Source organism: Erpetoichthys calabaricus, chromosome 9 (genome assembly GCF_900747795.2).
Source record: "Erpetoichthys calabaricus chromosome 9, fErpCal1.3, whole genome shotgun sequence".
Lineage (NCBI taxonomy): Eukaryota > Metazoa > Chordata > Cladistia > Polypteriformes > Polypteridae > Erpetoichthys > Erpetoichthys calabaricus.
The window spans coordinates 90,742,993-90,765,219 of NC_041402.2; the positions used below are offsets into that span (position 1 = coordinate 90,742,993).

The window sequence follows — 22,227 nt, forward strand, 5'->3', positions numbered from 1 at the left end:
AATGTCTGGATTTATGAAAGAAAACTTGGCAGGAGAAACTGTGGCAACTCTAACCCCTCCATATGCAACATTTCAAAGAAACTGGGTAATGAAGACACCCTTGATTAAACATGGAAATGCAGCTAAAGCAGCTAAAGGATGACTCAACTGTATAATAATTCATATCACTTGTAATGTGCATTGACATGACAAACCTATTGTATTACACCTCAAAAGTGATAAACATGATGAGCAGACTCTGTTTTCGTTCCCTTCTAAGAGGGCCAAATGCTGCACAATGCAACTTTTTTTAGTTATTTGTCACTTTATATATCAGGTACTAGTTGTTACTTCTCAGGGAACTGGATGACAGGTCAGCCAAGCTTTACTCCATTATGCCTGCTGTGCAGGAAGCAACGAACTGCTACATTCAGCTTTTGTATGGTGTGGGTGCACATGTATAAAACATAAAAAGGGAATTTGCAGCAGTGTCTGGTTCTCCTAATGTAATCTGAGCACTTTGCTGCACTGATGTTGCAATAAGTGCACCTAGCTAGAAAGAAGCTGTTTTTGTTTACCATAAGCTGTGACATTCTAGTAACATGCCAGTCATCTGTGATGCCAAGATGAGACTGGCTAAGTGACCTGAGTCATTTATTTTGAGGCAAAGTAACTCTGGCAGATGTAATGATACTGTACTTATAGCAGCTGACTTGTTGGTAAGGTAACTGGCTGACTTCTCAGTTTTTCATATGGCCTATACTACTCATTGTAACAACAATTATGCCATTACATGTGCCAAGTAATAGTGGCTACCTGCTAAGATGCTGGTGCCTTACACCTTCCCCCAACACCCAGAAAGCAATGCCTTGCATGCTCTTGGCACAGTCAGTTGTGAAGTGCAGCATAGAACACAAAGCCTCAGGTGGAAGGCTGCTGTACCAGCAAATTAAGTTCTGCAGCATAGTGATTGCTTATGTATGAGGGTGATTAGTATGCTTCATGTATGGATGTTTCAGGGTGGCGACTGAGGTGCGTTCACATTCGCACATCTATCAGGAGGTTGTGATTTATAAAGAGTAGTTTGCATAGAAATATATGTATGGCAGAGTTCGTAAATATAATTTTTTGCCATTTGCTTTTTCCCGTTTTTTGGTGTGCACATATTTTCAAGCTCATATACATGCACAAGAAGGAGATAAAGTTTTATAAATGAGGCCCCAGTGCACTGAGACTGCACTGAGACTGACACAGAAGACTTTATTTGTGGTTCTACATTTTATTTCAGCTTCATGACAGAAATGTCCCTAGATAGTGAATATTCATTTTACATTAGCTAAATATATAGGAGTTTTCTAACAGGTTTCTTTGGAGTGCAAAGAAATAAAAAAAATAATAATTTACAGTTATAACCTTAGACAGCATGATGACAAGCATTAATTTTCATGAACTTGAATCTCGTCTACTTAAGTAAAAATTGTTCAATTAGAAGGAAGTCAGACAGCAACTGAAAGCAGCGCTACCAGCATAGCAGTTGCTGAGGAAATTATAATAAATTTCTACAAGAGGTTTTCCTAAATTTTAGACTAATAGGAAATAAAGATGTTTAATGAAATGTGTTGCAGCAGTTTGCTTAATCCCTTCTGGCATCATGGAGAAGTGTTTGAGATTTTGAAGCTCACTGTACTAACATTTTTTTCTCAGATGCTGCTTTTTAATCAAGTGTAAGATATCACGTATTGGGTAAAACCTCAGTCTACACAAAAAACTTTGCTTTAAAGACTTTTTGGTATATCGTACACATCTCTGTTATGTTAATTTTTGCTCAAATAGGAACAATTCTGTAAATTCCAGTACTTGAAGTGGCCAGGAACATTCAAGGGAATGTCAATCTGCTACTTCTAATGCAACCCCAATTCCAAAAAAGTTGAAATTCTTTGTAAAATGTAAATAAAAGCAGGATGCAACACAAACGTTACAAAGATATAAGGCTGACCCTTTACAATCAAAGAGCTGAACAAGTAACTAACTTTCAATATCTCGGACGTTGGGTAAATGAAAACCTAAAGAATGATGTTGATGTCAGGGCAGGAATCATCAAAGCTAAGCAGAGTTTTTGGAGACCTAGGGAACTGATGAAAACAACCTACCTGAACACGCAGAAGAAACTGCTGCATACACAAGTATGGTCCACTTTATGGTGTGGTGCAGAAACCTTTGCTTTTGTGATGGCACTTAGGGAGAAAATAACAGCTTTTGAATGATGGTATTACAGATGGATAAAGAAGACTACAAACAAGGAAGTGATGCGAAGAACTGGTATGATGAAACCAATTCTGGTGGAGTCAATATTGTGGTGAAAACTGAAAATTCTTCAGTCATATTGCTAGGGACTCAGGTGGTGAAGAACTATGTAAATTGTGGAAGAGAACTGGAAAAAGAAAGGGAAAGGAAGAAGAAGAAGAAGGTGGTGGATGAATGATGTAGAAAAAGTGGCAGGCAGCTGAGATGTAAAAGTCAACATTAAAAAGCATGAGACAAAATCAAATGGAAATAAATGGTCAATGCAAAGATTCCTAGTTTGAAAACACCAAAGACCACATGGTTGTGCAGTGGCACAGTGGAAGCCTGAGTATTTAAGTTTGGTTAGTTTAACATATGGGAAAAGCTAATTGTTTGCTATGAAGAACGGTTCAGTGTGTATGTGGTAGTGTACTATGGGCTCTAGCCTATAAAACATGTTTTCATTGTTGAAAAAACAAAAGAAGGTGGAAGAAGTAGAGCCAAGCTTTAAGATTACTTCAAATGTCAAAGATCCCTTATCACACCCTCTTTCTGTTCCTCACGTTAAGGATGCAGAAAATTCTGAGAGCTATAACAATGATAACACTGCATCTAAGTAAGGTGATTTTCATAGTTGAATTATTAAAAAAATAAAAGTTAGAACTGGCTTGTGTTTCATAAGGGTAAGCTGTAATGCAGTATATTTTAGTCAACCATATTTGCTTGACACATCTACGAGTCAAGGACTTAAGGTGTCAAATGAATGGAGTAAAAGTTCTATCTCCTGTAGCAGAGCTAGTCAGCAAACTTTCCCTGTCAAGAAACATGAAAGTGAGAGTCTGTGGGTGGGTGGAGTCATGTGTAATCTAGCAGCATAAAAGTAATTGTACTGAATAGTGTGGAAAGTTGGATTGAAAGGGAATGAAAGAGATAATGTGCAGTGTGGAAGCTCCTGTTCTCATTAGGCCTCTCCCAACATCATACAGCGGGAATTAAATAGGGTTTGATTGATGAGCTAAGTTAATGGACCTTCTAAGAATCATTAACTGCTGCTGGTGTCTGTGTCAGTCCTTCCTCTTCCGGATCTCAGGTTGTTATGTAAATACAGGTTGGCCTTGCGATTTGTAGGTTTATGGTTCATGGATCCGCCTATTCGTGGGTTTGTCATCAATAATTGAATAAAAATTATTATGCATGTTTTGCGACCTATTGTGAATAACTGCAGATGACGCTGATGCCCTGCTAATTAAATGGACTGCAAATCCCAGCAACCCCAGAAGTTCTGTGTCATTGGTCAGCTTTAAAGGTTGCCACGAGTGCAGCTTGGTGAAAGATTAAGTGGCTAGTTTTAAAAGTGAACCATTAACAAGCCGGCAGGTGTCTTTTTGTTTTGGACTACATTTTTCTCTGGATATATATTCTTGTCCTGTGCATGCTTATTCAGGTGATTTCATCTGGGTTGGAAAACGTCTTTGCCTGGGAGTGCTTCCAGCTTCTACAAATCTTTATGTACATCAGCATCACGTTAAGACAATACTTTACATAACTTTCAGGAGGCTGTTCACAGGGAATGTTAATTTCATAACTACACCATCATATGCATCTGCAAGGCTGGACTGCATTGTGAGTGTTTATCATTTTGTGGTTAGTGTTTCGTTGGATTTCTTTTGTACCTGTAATATTAATCATTTTTGTCATTTACTGCTGTTTATACACACAAATATTATAAAAAGTTACAGTTCGCTAAAGAACTGCTCAACTATGAGCTTTGTCTGGGGAGTGCCACACAGGTTTGTCGCTGCAGCCAGTCTTACACACGTGATTTGATTGTGCAGCTATCAGTCTATCTCACATTTCTTGCAACTTATTTCATCATATTTAGTGAAGAAAACTTAGAACATATAGTAATCATGGGCCCAAAACGTATTCATGGATTTTTGCATTCATGGGGGTCCTGTGCCCCTAACCTCTGTGAATCGCAAGGGATTACTATATACACCAACTAGCAAAAATGCCTTAATAATTATCCTTTAGTCATGTATTTATTTATTAAGTTAGTTGTACAAATGATCTTTGGTACAAGATGGGCTTGAATGCTGTGGACTGCTTATATTTAATCATCTTGCCAATTAACATAGAGTTAAACACTTTTTTGTGTAGCCTTAACATTTGCTTTGTGTTTATCTAATGACAAGATGACCTTCTCTAGTTCAGAAAACTGTCTGGCATCCCTAACCCTTGTGAATTGCAAGGAATTACTGCATTCACTAAGAAGAAGAAATGCTTTTTATAATTGTCCATGAAAGAAATGCTTCTTTTATAAGTCTGGCTGTGTTTGTATGCTTTTTGTGTAATTTTAACATAACCTACATGATTGGTTCAGGTTGTTTTCAGCAGTTTCATTTCCAAAAAAGTGGGGGTGTTAGTGGGTCTATTGTGTGGATAAACATGCAGCCTTCCACTGGTCTGTGCATTCCTCTAGTGAAAGAGTGTGTGTAGTATGTAGGTTGTAAATTAATCTTCAGGCAGTGCATAACAATTTGACATGTACTCGGTTTTGTAACAAAACAAATTCAGCAAAAGAACACCTTATTAGTTAGCTCCTCATTAACCAGACAAAACTTATAATTGCTGTATTTTCTTAAAAAATGTATTTTCAGTGTCATGAAAGTTTTTCTGTCTATTAGAAATACTTTGATTGCCTTGACATTGTGTGTATTCACTCATAACATCTTTCTGACATCATTTCACTGCTGTTTTTTTTCTTCCTTGTGATAATGGACATATTGTTTATGGTAACAACTAAGGACAGATCCCAAGTCTACACACCCCTGGTCCATCCTCCGCAACCTATGTCTAGTCAGAACCAACTGACAGACATGATAAATAAAAGTGTGTTATTAAACCAAATGGTAATGCTTATTTGTATTTATAGGCCATCAAACACAATCTAATAACTTCATTATACTACCTGAATAGATAGCATATACTATATAATTTACACAACAGTAATTTGCATTGAGATTTGCATACTTTATATAAAGAGCTGGCAATTGGGGAACAACAAAACAGCTTATACACACTTTGCAATCAATAATAAACTACAAATACAGTAAACCCGAGGAAAACACAAACCACAATAGCACGAACTATGAACCAGCTATCACAAAAATCACAGCCACTAGTTCACTTGAATTGTGACTGTCCTTACTAAAGCTCAGTGAATGTTGCTGATGTTCTAAAGCTACATTCTAAACTTTCAGTGCTTCAGCCAGCAGTGAGGTGTACCTGTTGGACTCTGCACCAATAAAAAAATAGCATTATGGAAATCAACATTATCATTATTTAATATATGGACTCCACCAACCAATATTGATCAACACCCAATACCTGAAGTAGATATACAGAAGTGTTGGTACTCTCCGTTTAAGAATCATTTATTAAATCATGGAGTTTCAAATGACTTGATACAATAACATTTGATTGAGTAGCAGGGGATTGGGTGGTTGTAGTGTTACTGTTAAATTTGACAGAGGAGCCGGTGGAGTGGGATTGTCCCACTGGTGTTTGTAGATCAGCAATACTTTTACCTTCATTTAGTCTCCCGAGGGGGTGGTGGGAGCCCAGTTTGCTGTTTCTAGCACTGTGATAATTTTCCATGTGATAATAGGAACAGTGGGGGGAATTTGGAAAAGTATGATGAGTGTGAGTACACTCGAAAACAATGCTAGCACACACCAAACACTGCCAGTAAGTTTTTGCAAGAAATGGAGAAGTGAGAGTATCCTGTACTAAGGCTGCCAGAACGAACATCACTATTCGAATATAATTCCATTTGAAATATAAAAATATTCACATATAATAATCCACTTGAAAGTATTTTTGCAAATTTTAATTTTGTTTTCATTTGTCCTGTTCTTTGTTTACGCGACTAGTCATGTGACTACGATCATTGCACTCCTTATGTCACAAGTAGTGAATGTGGTATGGTTTTTAGTTTTAAGATTTAATGTAGTTAGTTTCTAAACAAGTATGCCAAGTGCTAGGTTTTATTTTTGGTTTTTGAATTCTTTTTGTGCCCTTGAGTTTCAGTTCTTCTGTTTGTCCTTATGTCTTGTTTTCTCTGTCTGTCTGTCTGGTTATTTTGTCTTTGAACCCTTCTCTGTCTTTCACTCCATTTAGCCACACATTTGTATCTCCTGGTTATCTATTCTCTTTTCACAATAATACCTGATGGTAAATATCTTACTGCTGTTTGGATGGTAAAAATATCTGTTGACAGTCATGTCAATGTGTTTTGGGGGCAATGTCACTGCACCATGAATATTAAAAAGAGTGGTGTGCGGTACTCATCGTCCAAGCTTTTGGATATTCTAAGCAAATCTACCGTAGTGTGTTTTTGCTTATCTAGTTAGGCCATATCATTTTGGATCTGGACAGTTTTGGTTGCTGATTCTAAATGACATTTTGCCTTTGTGTTTTTCCCTTTATCTCCTTCTTGCTTAAACATTCTGCTCAAATTTGGACTGAACATTTTGTGACTTTTGATAATAATATCAGGGCTGAATAAAAGATTTTAACTAGAAATTAGAAAAGTTGTGATGAGAACAGGCCATTCAGCCCAATAAACTGGTCCATCCCATACTTCTAAATTAACCAAAATAACATTAAGTCAATATTTGAAGGTTCCTAAAATCCTAATCTCCACCATAGTAGTTTATCATTTATTCCATGTTTCTGTGTTTCTTTGCATGAAGAAACTTTGTAACATTTGTGCAAAACCTGTCCTGAACAAGTTTCCAAAAATATTTCAGTGTTATAGCTGCAGAATTTACTTCAAAGTAACGACTTGGATTTACTGTACTAATTCCCTTCATAATTTTTAACACTTCAACATGTCCCATTTTAATCTCTGTTTGCTTACACTGAAAACGTTCAGTCCTTCCGGTCTCTCCTCAAAGCTCTTACCTTATGGTCACAGAATTAGCCTAGTCACTCTTCTCTGGAATTTCACTGCTATGTCTTTTCTGTAATATGGGGACCAAAATGGTATGCAGTACTCCTGATGAGGCCTCAGTAGTGTGTTATGTAACTTAAGCATAAACTTTCCTCACTTCGCTTTGACTCCTACATCCTTCTCATAAGGTGGACTCTCAATTTTCAGACCTCCCATTGTGTATTCAGATCTCACATTTCTATTTCCTGCATGTAATACTTTATATTTACTTACATTATGTTTCATCTGCCAAAAATCAGCCCAAGTCTATATTCTATCCAAGTTCTCCTATAATTCTACACTATCTGCCCTTGCACCTAGTTTGGTATCATCTGCATATTAAATAAGCTTATTGATCAGATTTTTGTACAGATGGTTTATGTTTATTAAAAAAGCAGCAAACCAGCACTGATCCCTGAGCGACACCACTTTTAACATCACCTAATTCTGAAAAAGTTCCCCTCACTATAACCCTTTCCTTACTGTGTTTGAGCCAACCTAAAGACCGCACACTGAATTCCCACTGCTGTTAGTTTGATCATTGACCTTTCATATTCTACCTTATCAAAAGCCTTCTAAAAATCAAGATAAATAATATCACATACACCCCTCTCATTGTATGCTTTTGTTGCTCCCTCCTAGAATTCCAGCATATTAGTGAAACACAGCTTTCCACTTCTGAACCCATGTTGAGTAGTTGTTAATTAAAAAAACAGTTTTATTTTGTAAGATGATCACGATAAAATTGGCATTGGGTAATAGAAAACATACAGCACAAGGGGTGGGGTTTGATTTGTTTTTCAATCCTATTTTTTGTAAAAATTGATCTATTTGTAAGGAATGATTACAATAAAATTAATAATAAAAAAAAAAAGCACAGTATCTGATATTGGTTTGTCTTTGGAGTCAAGGAATCTTGGATTTTCTAAATTACATTCTCCTAAAATACCCCTTAGTCAATGTCAGTCTAGATGTTACAGTAAGGGTGGCCAACATTGGTACTGGAGAGCTGCAGTAGCTGCAGGATTTTCTTCCAACTCATTTGCTTAATTAAATAACAATTCTTGCCAATGGCAGGTCTAATTAAATATCATGATTTGTTAATGTTTTAACTCTACAATGTCAGGTTATTCTTAAATTGTAGATTTTTTTTCATTCTAAGGATATCATGGAATAAGCGACCAAGTAGAGTAGTAGACAGTAGGACTTTAGGGACTTTCATAACTAGACTATTTTAGAAGAATTAAGTGCATAGGACTGGCGAGCTTTGCTAGGCGGAATGGACTTTTGTCGTCTAGATAGTTCTAATGGTCTAAAAATCATCCAAATGATTCAAAGTCTACAATGGACCAGTAATTCTCAGTTTTTCACTTTCTCTTCAGTTTCCTTCTGAGTACTTAATTAAACCAAATAGTGAATGATGAATATGCATGGGTGGAAATGGAAACAAACTAAATGGAGAACTGCTTTGTCATTTACATCTTATAGTTGATAAGGAGCAGTTAAAACACAGCTGTTTAAGACTACAATAAACAATTAAGGATGTAGAATCTTAACCAACGAGACAATTAAAATGAAGCCGAAAAATGTCACTTAAGCAACAAGTGCTTCATCAGCAATTAATGATTTCTCATGAAGCAACTGTGTTAGAATGAAAAACTGAAGCCACTACGGCCGTCCAGGGCTGACGTTTCTCACTCTGATTTAAAGCATCAGAGTCTTAAATAGCAAATCAATTAAATGAAGTTAATTAGCAGCAAAAACTGGTCACTAATTAAGAAAATAGAATGAAAACCTGTAGCCACTGTGGTCCAACAGGACCAGAGTCGGACACTCTTGTTTTAAAGCGAAACAGGCTGTCTTTTTACAGATACACGTTTAGAGAGTTAGTAGAAGAGTTCAAAGAAGAAATTAATCATGGAGTATGGTCAGAATTTTTTTTTTCTTCAGGTAAGGCTGAGATCAGGTGAAATGCAGTAGGTAAGAGAGGGGAATCCATTTAAAGAGCATTGGGGCATCTTCAGGAAACATTTCTAATTTAACTACTGGATGAATTAAGAAGGAATATGTGCAGGCTAATGGTATACTGTTTAATCTTAGTAAGGAGGTGGGCCAGGTAGCATAAGATAAGTAAAGTTTATAATTCAATGTAAATACAGGACAGCAATATTAATAAATATATACAAGGTGAAACCTTGGAATCCTCTTGTGCTATGCCACAATCTCTCCCAGTCTCATAATATTTTCTGAAAACTATGATCTGTTTTAGTGTGCTTCTGGGTCTGACAAAATGACCAAATTATTATTAAAAGCTTTGTTGCATCATTTGACACCCTATAGCACATTGTGTAAATATCAGAAGTGAAGGCCTTTGTACTGAGAAGATACTGAAAGCCCAATTCTCAAAGTCTATACTTGGAAGGATAGTTAATTCATAACTGAAAATGTCACAGTCATTTTATTACATTGAGAAACATTTATGTGTGGCAGTAATAGGCAATTATGAGTCTGGTTATTTTTCATTGTTTTCTCCAGGCATTTGTAATGAAACTTTTTCTTCTTTTGGTTGCTCCTGTTAGGGGTCGCCACAGCGGATCATCTTCTTCCATATCTTCTTGTCCTCTGAATCTTACTCTGTCACACCCACCATCTGCATGTCCTCTCTCACCACATCCATAAACCTTCTCTTAGGCCTTCCTCTTTTCCTCTTCCCTGGCACTCTATCCTTAGCATCCCTCTCCCAATATACACCCTTGTAGGCATTTAATATGGTACAACATGCATAGGAATCCCCATGTTGTAGGTTTTATCTTCACTATGAAAATGAATTAGACCAAGCCGATTAAAGATCAAATAAGCCACATGGTGCATATGTAAAAGTTGAAGTATGAAATGGTAAATCTCTAAATATTAGTAGAAAAAAATGGACGCTATAGAATAGTAAAGACAACAGCTATTATTGTTAGCTGTTTATTCAGAGGAATAATGGGTAAAATTGTAATGTTAGAGAGTGCTGATCCAAAACAGATCAAAATTATAAAGCATCGACAATATAAATCTATGTATTTGACACTTGATGTATAATTTGATGGGCCATTCCAGGTATGAACAAAAGTTTACCTCCCTCAGTTGCTTAATTTTTAAGATGAAGGATACATCATATAAAAGTTAGAGCACAATACAATCCATGTGGTGGGAGGCTGCACAGATCATTTCAAGAATGCATTATACTGTGTTTGATTTCAGGGTCTGCAATGTGACACCATGACACATATGGTGTGTTGATTTACCAGCCAGAAATGTGTGTCATGAAACAGGCAGAGGGCCTCACAAAAAGAGAGAGATAAGCATATGGTGGCACTGGTGACACACATTTTTATGCCAATGCAAAAGGATGCTCACTGCTTTCCAAAGTGTTGATAAATCCTCAGGATATAATGGATGCTCCATAAGGATAACAGACAGGGATGCACAGTGAAGTAAGAGTGAAGCACGAGGTTCACGAGAAGGCAGACAACCCATCAAGCTTTGGCGATGCCTAATCCTTCTTGTAAGGAGAAAGTAAAGCTGTAGAGGGTTTTGAAGAAAATAAACAACCTCCTAGATGACAGAGAACAGTATGAAATGAACAGACTGAAAGGATAGATCCTGCATCTTTAAGAAGACAGTGGTGGCGCTCCTGTGCTGCAGTGATCCCTTTAAAGAAACTAAGGCTTCGGGAAGCAGGAACACCCGGGTGCCACCAGAAGATCAGCTACCCGGGTGTCCCTCTGGCAAAAGAGTTGTATGGTTCCAGAATGAGAGGTTCAAACTACATTGACCTGGAAGATCTTTTTAAATTGGGTGTCAGTATTCTTGTTAGGGCTACGATAGGCAAAAGAGCAATTAGTATGAAGAGGGCTAGAATCTCACACAGATTTTTTTGTAGCCTGAATGATTGGTTGAATGGCAAATTAAGTGATCCTGACAAATCTATGCTTGGTCTTGAAATAAAAAACAAAAAACATTTATAGTGAAGTTTAGAACTAAGATAGAGCTTAGAATTAAGCTACTAGTCCTTCTGCACCTGTTTTCTGAAGTGGATTAACATATTTAAATTCAAAGCTATGTTTTCAAGTGTTTTATGCTTAAAGGAAAGGCAGAAATAGTTAAAAGTGTGAGCATCAATAGAAGGGAAACAGTTAAGATAAAAAGTGAGCCACAGGTATCAAAAGAAATGGGTGCGGCAATTATAGATTAATTCAGTATAAAAATGAGTCATATCAGGATGACTGGCAGCCCTGTAAAAACAATCAGGCCATCAGAACGCCATATTTAAACCCACTTTAGCTTCCTGTTGCTGAAGTGCTGGCTTCTTTAAAAGCAAACCTGCATTACTGGCTGCAATATATATGTAAAAATGTAAGCATTCTGAAAGAGGCACTATATTACGCCCGACCCGGCACAGACTCACCTGGAGGCACATGTATAAAATAAAGAAACTTTTATTTTTCTTCAGCTGGAGGGCATGTCTTCCCCGTGTCCCCCAACCACAACACAGTCCAAAACACCAACACAAGCAGAAAAACCACACTCCTCTCTGGCACCACCACTCCTCCCGTCAAGCTTCATCCTCCTCCTCCTGACTCTGGCCGCTGAGTGGTGGTTGCTGGCTCCTCTTATAGTCCGCCCGGAAGTGCTCCAGGTGCTTGATTGCTGAGTTCCAGCTGCACTTCCGGGTGTGATGAATACACTGCCCATATGGGCTTAGGAGGCCCAGTTACAGCACCCTCTAGCGGTGCCTGCAGGATCCAACAAGGCTGCACCCAAATCCAATTCCCCAGGAGCCCTGCGAGAAACCGAGGCACCGCTCCAACCAAGGGGGGCGGCCATCTAGTGTCCAGGGGGAGGTATTGCACCCTCCAGGGCTGCTCCCCCTGAATATACAGTGAAGGGGTGTCGGCCAGGCATGGACCCCGGCTGTCCGCCACAACATCTATAGAAAAGGAACATTTAAGGGTGGCAGGTTATACGTAAACCTGTGGGCACAGCAAGGAATGAGAAAAGCCCTCTTGTTGTTGCATGCTTTTGTCATGCCCTTTTCTCCATGTAAGTAGTATTCTGTTAAAGGACCCAGATTAATTTTCTCTGAAAAGGTGACACAGTGAAAATGTTAGAACCATCCCAGACTACTGATACTGTGAAAATAATTAGTAAGATAGGAAATTGTACAGCCTCACAATAGCGTACTTCTGTCAGTTTTTGATGTGTATGTGATGCCCTGTGTCTGTAGCCATGGTCACATACCCCTGTTGGGAAATCTTGTTATTCACAACCGAGAATGGACTAAGGCAAGTAAGGAAGTAATAACAGGTTTCCAGTGCAAAAGGTGCAAATGCCTGTTTATTCAAATCAATAGTGTCAACGTGCAGTAGTAAATTTATAAATAAATACATTCATTAAAATCGTGCAATGGGTTTAGGGTTAAAAAAAGTTAGAATCCATTCCTTCATCTCATTGACCTCCCAAGGTGAACTTCCTACTGTTCAGTCTATAAGTGGGAATCCTGTCGCTACATCGATACTTCACTGATGAGACACCACTAGTGACATCCTGTTCACCATACTTGTTCTTGCTTTGCCAGCGGGAGCACAGACCGCATTTCCTCTCACCGGCAAATCTCTCCTTTCTTCAACTCTCCATCAGCAGACTTAACATATGCACAAGAATGCAGTCTCTTTGGCTCTGTCTCTGCCACCTCCTTCAGAGAGTCAAAAAGATCTCTCGATCTTTCCTGTCTCCTTACTGCCGAGTAGCAACTGTGTCCCTTCTTTCTGGAATGACACTACATGCTCCAAAAGACTGAGCCATATCATACAAGTGAGTGTACACACCACACTCCATCTCTGTTCTAATCTTTCTCCACCTTCTTCTCTTTTTACTCAGGCGATTTACACTCCTACTATAGGAGCTGCACTATTCGTCACTTGGAGCTACTAATGAGGGGCGGCTGCACTGATATCTGAATTGCATGTTCATGATTATTAACTGATTTCCCCATTAACCGCTCCATGTCAGCATGTCTTTTTTTTAGTTGCCACTGATCTGAGTAGAACCCTCTCAATTAAAAACTGTACTGGTTGTTTGGCCCATGGCTCCATGTCATGAAATGTCAAATTGTATTTGTGAACAAAACAGCGATCAGCTATCCACTTCACCTGGAGAGGTTAACAGCGCAGCACAAGCCCTTTTGCCAGCCCTAGTGGTTTAGTTCATGCAGTTTCTACTAACATACAGTAGCTCTGTAGTTTTCATCCTTATGTGGGACAGAGTTCATGAGAAACTCAGTTAAGAGAATTTTTTTTTGATTTTGTTAATTATATTAAAATCAAATAACATTCCATACAAACAAATCAAATTTTACAAAAATAGATTCGAAACAAATCAACCCTCACCCCTGAGAAAGAGAGCTAGGCCACCAGAGTTAAGCTTTAAACTAGTAAAAATAAGTAAATAGATAAATTAATAAATGAATAAAGATAAATGGAGTAAAAGAGGGGAGAGAACCTGCTTCCTCATTTTAAATGTTTATTCTAAAATATTATTGATTAAATCCTGCCAGGTTTTGAAAAAGTTTTGTACGGATCCTCAAAGTGCGAATTTGATTTTTTCCAGTTTCAAATTGTATATAACATCAGTTACCCACTGACTTCACAGAGGTGGGTTAGGATTTTTCCAGTTGAGTAAGATAAGTCTATGCGCCAATAGTGTAGTAAAGGCAGTTACAGTTTGTTTGTCCTTCTCCACTTTAAGCCCATCTTGAAGTACACCAAACACAACTGTTAGTGGATTAGGAGGGATTGTGACACCAAGGCTGTCTGATAGGCAGGCATGCAAAGATTTTGGTCCAAAATGATATTAATTTGGTGCAGGCCCAAAACATGTGACCTGGCGAGGCCAGAACTTGATTGCAGCATTCAAGAAATTTTTAAACAGAATATGAGAATTGACTAGAAAGTGACTGAAATTTCTAGGTTTTGAATTTCACATTTCAAGCTAGAAATAATGTTTGTCAGATGCTTCCTCAATTAGAAAAGTGGTCTTACTGTGCTACTCAAGAAGAGTACAGACATGGTAGCCTTTTCTCTCTTTCTGGACTCAGTGTGCTACTGGCGACATGGGAGGAACTTCTGGATGAAGTTTTTGAATTCTTCTGATTCCACTCTGTATGATGGAGTGTTCCTTTGCTGAGACAAGCTTGTTGCAAAGTTATTTGTAACTACCAAAATATTGAGGTTTCCCTACAAGTTGTCTTTCCCACATCTTTCTTAGAAGGTTAGAAATAAAGTGTTTGAGTGCAAACATTGACAAGAAGTCCAATTTGAAGTCTTTTAAGCCTCACAGAACAGCTGAAAGATATTATTCACATGAGAGAAAAAGGAAAAGATAGAATGAGAAAGCAGGAGAAACAGACTAGAGATCAGAAGCGAGGAAGAGGATGAGTGTCCCCTTTTGGTAAACAGTAACAAATATCTCCCAGAGAGGCAGCAGATTTGTTGTTTTACCCTGTTTATTTGTTACTTTATTAACTCTTTTCGTTCATCGTTCATTGTTAAGTAATACACCCTTCTTGTTTAGTTGGGTTGCCATTGAGGCACCTTGAGGGTTCAGTGTCCTAAGCTAAAAAATGAGTGTGCAAACTTGGCATAACCATTGTCTACATGGAGTTTAGATGTTCTCCATTTCTCTGCATGGATAATTCTCCAGGTACTCTGGTTTTACTCCCACACCCCCAAAGGCTAATTGTGGGTTAATTGCCAAAACCAGATTGGCACTATGTGAATGTGAGTGTGGATGTACATGAGTGGGCCCTATAATGGACTGGTACCTAGTGCTGATAGGCTCTAAACCCCACGACCATGAATTTGGTTACGCAGGTTTGAGAATGTTATGTTATTTGGTGTTTGTTTACATGATGTTTTGGACATTAAATTCTGCTACAGGAGTTCCCACTTACTGCAATTTGAAATTCAACATTCCACTCAATGAGAAGGCACAATGCTACATGGTGCATGCTTGCTCAGGAGCATGAGACACAAGAGGGGAAGATGGGTGCCAGTCTGTTTCAGACTTTTTATTGAAATCCCCTATTTATCTAATTGTAAGTCCTCAAGTACTACAACATTTGCTGTGCAGAAATCTGTCATATCTACAACACAAGGAACTGATAACTTTGACATTGTATATGTCAAATAGAAGATAATAAGTAGATAATATACAATTAAGGAGGAAACAGACACCCACAATAAACCTAATATGTAGTCAGGCAAAATAGACAAATAGCTTCCTATGAATAAATAGAAAACTGCAGCTGAAATAGAAGTCAGAAGTTCAATGCAAGAGGTGACCAAGCGATAGTACTGGATGAGACACAGCGATATAAATATTAGCCAGACCAAAAACAGAAGCAGATTAATGAGGCTTTAGATATTTGTTTGTCTGTTCACTCCACACAGGTATTCTGTACTTTGCTCATTTTATCTTTCCTTTGCATATAACTAAACTCGGTCACAGTTCTACTGAAATTCAAGAATTGTCCACATGCTGAGAAATCATTTCATCTCCTAAATCTGTAACTGTAAATATCACCAGTCAGTCACTGACAAGCCTGCTCAATCCTAAGGCAAGGTTGCAGGAGACTCGAGCCTATCCTGGTAGGACACATTCACAAGGTTATGAATGTGCCCAAATGAAAGGTCAAAATCAAAAGTAAATAAATACTAAAACAAAATACAATCATTATTTAATTTAGTTTATTAAAATAAAGAATTCAAAAAAATCTCAAAAATCAAAATACAACCAAATTCAACAGAGCAAAAGCCAAGAAATGAAAGTTGCAGAAAAGGAAAAGCTAAAGAAATGCAGAATAGAAATTGTTGAGAACTGGGAAACCTGTCTTGTCTATTTAAAATCATTTTTTGTGGTATGAATTAATTTTCTTTTAGTTTATGAGAATTTTAGATTTTGAAAGTTGAATTTTCTGCCTTTTATTTGATGTATTGGTTTGAATTGTATTGCTTTGAATTAATTTTTTATTGTTTTTTGCTTAATTTTCAACTGCTTCATATCCTTAGATTGAAAGCCTCTGCCAAGCAGGCAATCAGTTGCTAGGGGCCCCTGCCAGGTTGCTAGAGACCGCCCTCCTGATAAATTATCATGGCGCAGTGTTAGCTGCACTGTCAGGGATACACATTCAAACAGTGAACTAGTGCTCTTGGAAAGTTCAGTATTCTACTCTCACTCTTTCTTTTCGACTATGTGATCTCCTTAGTGATTTGCTCTGGTTATTAAATGGAATTTTCTTGGTGAATGACTTTCTTAGCTCTCTTCTGGCTATAACCACTGGTTAGAAACATTTGTTTTGTACTTTTGAAAAGTTTACCTTTTGTTTTTCAGTTTATTTCTCGGTCTTTCAGAAAAATAAATCTTTTTCTGCTTAACTTCATAAAACATTGTGCCACTTGGGGTGGTCAGCTTGGAAATGAAGGCAGGCTGTGAGTATCCGTGGTGCTAGTTTTCCAGACTGTTTCAAGTTTTTGAATGGCATAACAGAAATAATTCAATGTACAAAATAAACCTAAAATTAATACCAAAGTTACAAAGTTAGTAAGCTCAAAATCGTAAAATTGAAAACTCCTATAAAAAGCCAAAAGTCAAACAGATAAGGTGCCAAAATCTAAACAGTGAAAGATTACAATCTTACTATCAGATGAAGCACAAAAAGGAAGCTGAAACCACAGTTACGGGAGTGAAAGTCACAGCAAAGAAGCTGTGGCAACAAGTCATTTAAACAACCCACAGGGATAATTGTGGCATCTGAGGGCTGTAACATAATTAAAGGGTAATTAATTCTAAATGCTGCCAGGGAGGAGTCTGTGCCCATGCCCTTGGCCCCTCCTTTCATGTGATGTTTGCCTCTCACCCTCTTCATCTAGCTATGTTGCTAAGCAATGCTAACAATTCCCAGGATGAGAAGCGAGGGGAAATAAAAACAGAGCACAAGCTCTAACACGATGCTTGCTGAACCCGTTTGAAAGGCTTTGAATTCAGAATTCAGTTTATTGCTCCAGTGGTTGCAACCTCTTTCTTGGCTTTCGGATTTTTGTTTCATGAAGTCAGTACTCTGCTACTACTTTTTTATGGTTTTTTTGCACTGACCTTCTTTTGATTATTCTTCTTGTATTACAGATTTTAATGAAATATTTTTTTGGCTTAGGGGAGAATGGTGTCACAGTGCTTAATGATTCTGCCTCACAGATCCAGCACCTTTAGTTCAAATCTCTGTCAGTGACTAATAAGCAGAACATGAGGAATATAGGATAAACAACAGGAACAGGCCTAATGTGGCTGTGAAGATATTCATTTACTGTAGGTGGTAATTCATCATTGACTGAGTAGTCTTTTTAGAATGGAAAAAAGCTCACTCTGACAAAACTCTTCCATCAATTCCACTTATGTATAATTCTGGGTGCAAAACATTATGACAGATTTTCACTTAACATTTAAAGGGTTTATGAAGTGCAATATTTTAAAACCATGCAAATTATTTTAATTATAATAACAATTTGTGGTTACCTAATGCATTCACAAAGCAAAATGCTTAATCATGTCAAATAGGTGTTCTAGTAAATCATTTTAGATTTAATTAGATAAACTTTATTAATCCCAAGGGGAATTTTAGATGCATGCAGCAGTAGTAACGTAAACATAAAGATACAGACTCACAGGACAAATAATACAATGATTCAGTAGATAGACGAAATAAATAGCAAATGTACATTTGTGCAGAGTATAAGTATTAAGTCGAGGATGTCTGGTGGAAGCACTGAATTGCCTGAAAGCAGTGGGCAGCGTGGTGAAATGAGCCTGTGGCTAAAAGTGCTTCAAAAGAACAAGGGGATGGAGGGAATTTTTCATGATGGTATCCAGTCTTGCCATCATCCTCTTTTCCACAACAGCTTCCAGTGTGTCCATTGTTAGCCTTTGATAAAGGAGGCTTTTCAGATAAATTTGGTCAGGCATTGTGCATCTTTTGAAGGTACGCTACTACCCCAGGAGACCAAAGCATAGGACAATACACCAACTACTATGGACTGGTGAAACATCTCCAGTAGCTTGCTCCAAACATCAAAAGACCCAAGTCTCCTCAAAAAGGACAATTAATCACTTTAAATTAGATCATTTATCTTAAATATTTACCACTGTATGCAAATAATGTATTAATTTAATCTATAGTGAACTTTTAAAATAAGAGTAAATGAAATTTTAGACACAGGGTTGTTAAGAATCATGAGGTATATTTCACGAACAGAACTAAAAAGATGCAACCAGGAGGTGGAGACACAAAAGGATCAGATGGAGCCATGGTCAGGAATAGGCGAAAAGGTCAGAAAGTGGGAGGAAGTCAAAATAACGATTGTCAAAAGCCCAATACACATTATAAATAGGCTCTTTATTTATTTATTTTTTATGTTTCTTTGTCTTTTTGTGAGTCTAAGCATTCATGTTGTTTTTCTTCATTAGCCCATCAAATTATCTGGGTGGTTTTCACCACCATTTTATTTACATCACGGGCAGTTTTGCCTTTCCCATCATTAGGACGTCTCTGTATTATCAGGGGGTGTGTCCTCAGAGGTCATGAACTACCAGTAACAACATGATAGGTTACAAGGATGCTGTTTTGAGCATTTCCTTACTCAAGTTTGTGGATTCAAAGCACCCTTTTTTCAATTGTTTCCGTGCTTCTGATATCTAGTTTCTAATATTTTTTTTCCTGGTTTTGACTCATCATTGACATTTTAACTTTGATTTTTGACTTTCGATTTGTCTTTGGTAACAGTGCAGTAGATTTCCCAGTTTTCGTCTTTGTTTTGATTTATGAGTATGTCTTTTATCTTAGTTACTTTTTAAAAATATTCTTTTTAGGTCTTCTATCATAATACACTGTCACAAAAGCAGACCACAGACATCAAAACATTTGGGGCAGCCACCTGCATATTGTGCCTTGGCTGCAAATGGGTTGAATTGGTAGTGATGTTCACATGTTTGAGTCCAAAACAGAACTGATTGTAAAATGAAAAGATGGCGGCTTGAAACCCCAAGACAGGAAGTGACATCGTCAATACCGGAACCGGAAGTGACGTCTTCTAGACCAGAAGTGACATTGTCACTGGCACTGGAATCGGAAATGATGTCTTTTTAGACCAGAAGTGACACCATCCATGGTGCAGGTGCCGGAACTGACGTCATCACTGGTTCTGGGACCTAGCAAGATTTCCAGTGGATGGTCTGCAGAAGATTGAGAGAGTTAGTGCGGCTCACCACCCCCTGGTCTGGCTTGGTAGTACTATTCTTCAGGCTTTCTAGCTGTTTTCCAGTTGCACTTGTGTGACAACACAAAAGCAAGAATCAAAGTCAAAATAATAAGCCAGAATTTCTAGCACTAAAGCCTTCTTGAAAGAGTCTTGGCTTTCTTTAACACTAAAGAGAGAGAAAGAGAAGCAAAAGAAACATCTAAATCTTTAATAGGTGGAACACAATGAAACCATATGTCACATAATCAATGTGTGACCAGCTATGTGAATAGTGACCATAAACAACATGGCCTCAGCCATGCAAAGAGTGTCCTACAATGGCATCAACCATCCAAAAAATAAAAGGAAAAAATGGCTTTGTCAGAATACCAATATAATAAAGTCTGAAAACAAATTATACTGTATGTATACAAACCTCACAAAAATGATTATTAGAAGTGGTAACAGCAGTGGTATAATTGACCTTGCAAACCTCTTTTATGAAAAGCAACCTTAATGTATCCTGCAATTATTTGTTTCTGTTTAAATCCTTAGCACATATACAGTATTCATTACGGCTGACCAGTTTTTAAAGAAAATAACATTACAAAAATATCAGTCAACTCACGCTGGCCTGTAATGATATTTTCTGGTAAATTAAATATTTTTATTTTTGGATGGTCCTGAAGAATACCTGCATTGCTGATTCATGTTTCATTTTTCTTTCAGACTGTACAATCCTTGGGATTTGCAATTTATCGAGCTCTGGACTGGGGTCTGGATGAGAATGAAGAACGGGAACTGAGCCCTCAGCTGGAACAGCTCATTGACCTGATGGCCAATGGGGACAGTGAAGCAGCAAGCAGTGGGACTGCTGATGAGGGCTACAGTGGACAGGAGGAAGAGGAGGAGCCTGAGATGACCCCGAGAGCTGTTCGCTCTTTCCTCCAGGTGATGTCGGTCTGTTCTGCCCGCCTGTCGAATCCTTCTGAAGCCCAGACCCATTACCAGGCAGTCTGCCGTGCACTCTTTGTGGAGACCTTGGAGCTGCAAACATTTCTAACAAAGATCAGAGATGCAAAGGAGGTATGAATTATTAACAGTTAATATTAAAAGTCTTAGTAAGATAAGTATATTTGTATGTCAATTTGTCACTATATACATTGGGTCATTATTTTAATGTGTCTTTAAAAATAGATTAAAATTCAATTATCTTCTTCATAAAGTGTACATCTGGTGTCAAAACTGATTGTTATTCTTTAATTGTTTTTTAATGTGAGCACTAACTTCTAGCTTTGCAGGCACCCAAAAACATGGAGAAGCAGGCTAAGCCAGATCCTTGTTTAATTTCCACTCCTTTTTTACCATCCATGAAATTTCATTGCATTCTTTCTCCTTTATATGTGACGAGCTGTATATACCCGGCGTTGCCCGGGGCAGAAGTAACCTAATCGGTCAAACACTTACATATATACCAAAGTAAACCTAATCGGTCAAACAGTTACATATATAAAAAAACCGAACCTAATCGGACAAACAGCTTCATATATACAGAAGCGAACCTAATCGGACAAACAGCTAATCTATATACATAAGCAAACCTAATTGGTGAAACAGTTACATAAATAAAACAAACCTAATCGATGAAACAGCTTCATATATACAGAAGCGAACCTAATTGGTCAAACAGTTATGCATGTGCAGAATAATTTTACAAAGATTATGCGTGTTAACAATCATTAAAAAGAAAAGATTGAGGAACTCTTCTTCTATATGTGATGAAGCTGGATGAAGCTGACTTGACGAACACGTAGGTGGCATAGATTGGTTTTTCTAAAACAGAAGAAAAAAATGAGTATCTATTATTATTTTAAATTAGAATGAAAATGAGAACCTTGATTAGAGATAGATTATCCGTATTAAAATATGTGCATGAATAAACTTTTGCTAACTCTCTAGCAAAAGTTTATTCATACAAATTGGCATGGGATGGCTTTGTGAAAAAGTAAAAATTAGATAAAAATAAATTGAGAATGCGTACTTCGATTTGACTGAGATTATCTGTAATGATGAAAAAAAAGTTTAGTATGTTTTTTTTTCCATACGGGAAGGATGTAAAACCTTACATAGGCACCCTTCAGCCCGTACTGAAGGGTAGTGTCAGATTCTTACTGACTAAAAAACACCCTTTTTATTCCACAGCTACCCCAAAAACCACTATTAGGCATTACTTTGGGGTGGCAGTAGTTTAGTTATGAAACAGCTGGGTCCTGAAAAAAATCTGTCTTATTAGTGGCTTCATCACATATAGAAGAACAGTTCCTCAATCTTTTCTTTTTAATGATTGTTAACACGCATAATGTTTGTAAAATCATTCTGCACATGCATAACTGTTTGACCAATTAGGTTCGCTTCTGTATATATGAAGCTGTTTGATCGATTAGGTTTGCTTTTGTATTTATGTAACTGTTTGACCAATTAGGTTTGCTTATGTATATAGATTAGCTGTTTCTCCGATTAGGTTCGCTTCTGTATATATGAAGCTGTTTGTCCGATTAGGTTCGGTTTTTTTATATATGTAACTGTTTGACCGATTAGGTTTACTTTGGTATATATGTAAGTGTTTGACCGATTAGG

The 22,227-nt window shown here is 37.5% G+C and overlaps 1 protein-coding gene across 1 annotated transcript in view; it reads left to right on the top strand.

Moving 5' to 3' along the window:
- Positions 1–22,227, top strand: part of spire2 (spire-type actin nucleation factor 2) — a 177,212-nt gene that overhangs the window by 51,774 nt on the left and 103,211 nt on the right. Inside the window, exons 5-6 of the mRNA XM_051932367.1 lie at positions 3,618–3,639; positions 20,320–20,676. Coding sequence (XP_051788327.1) covers positions 3,618–3,639; positions 20,320–20,676 — 379 coding nt within the window. The remainder of the gene's footprint in view (positions 1–3,617; positions 3,640–20,319; positions 20,677–22,227) is intronic.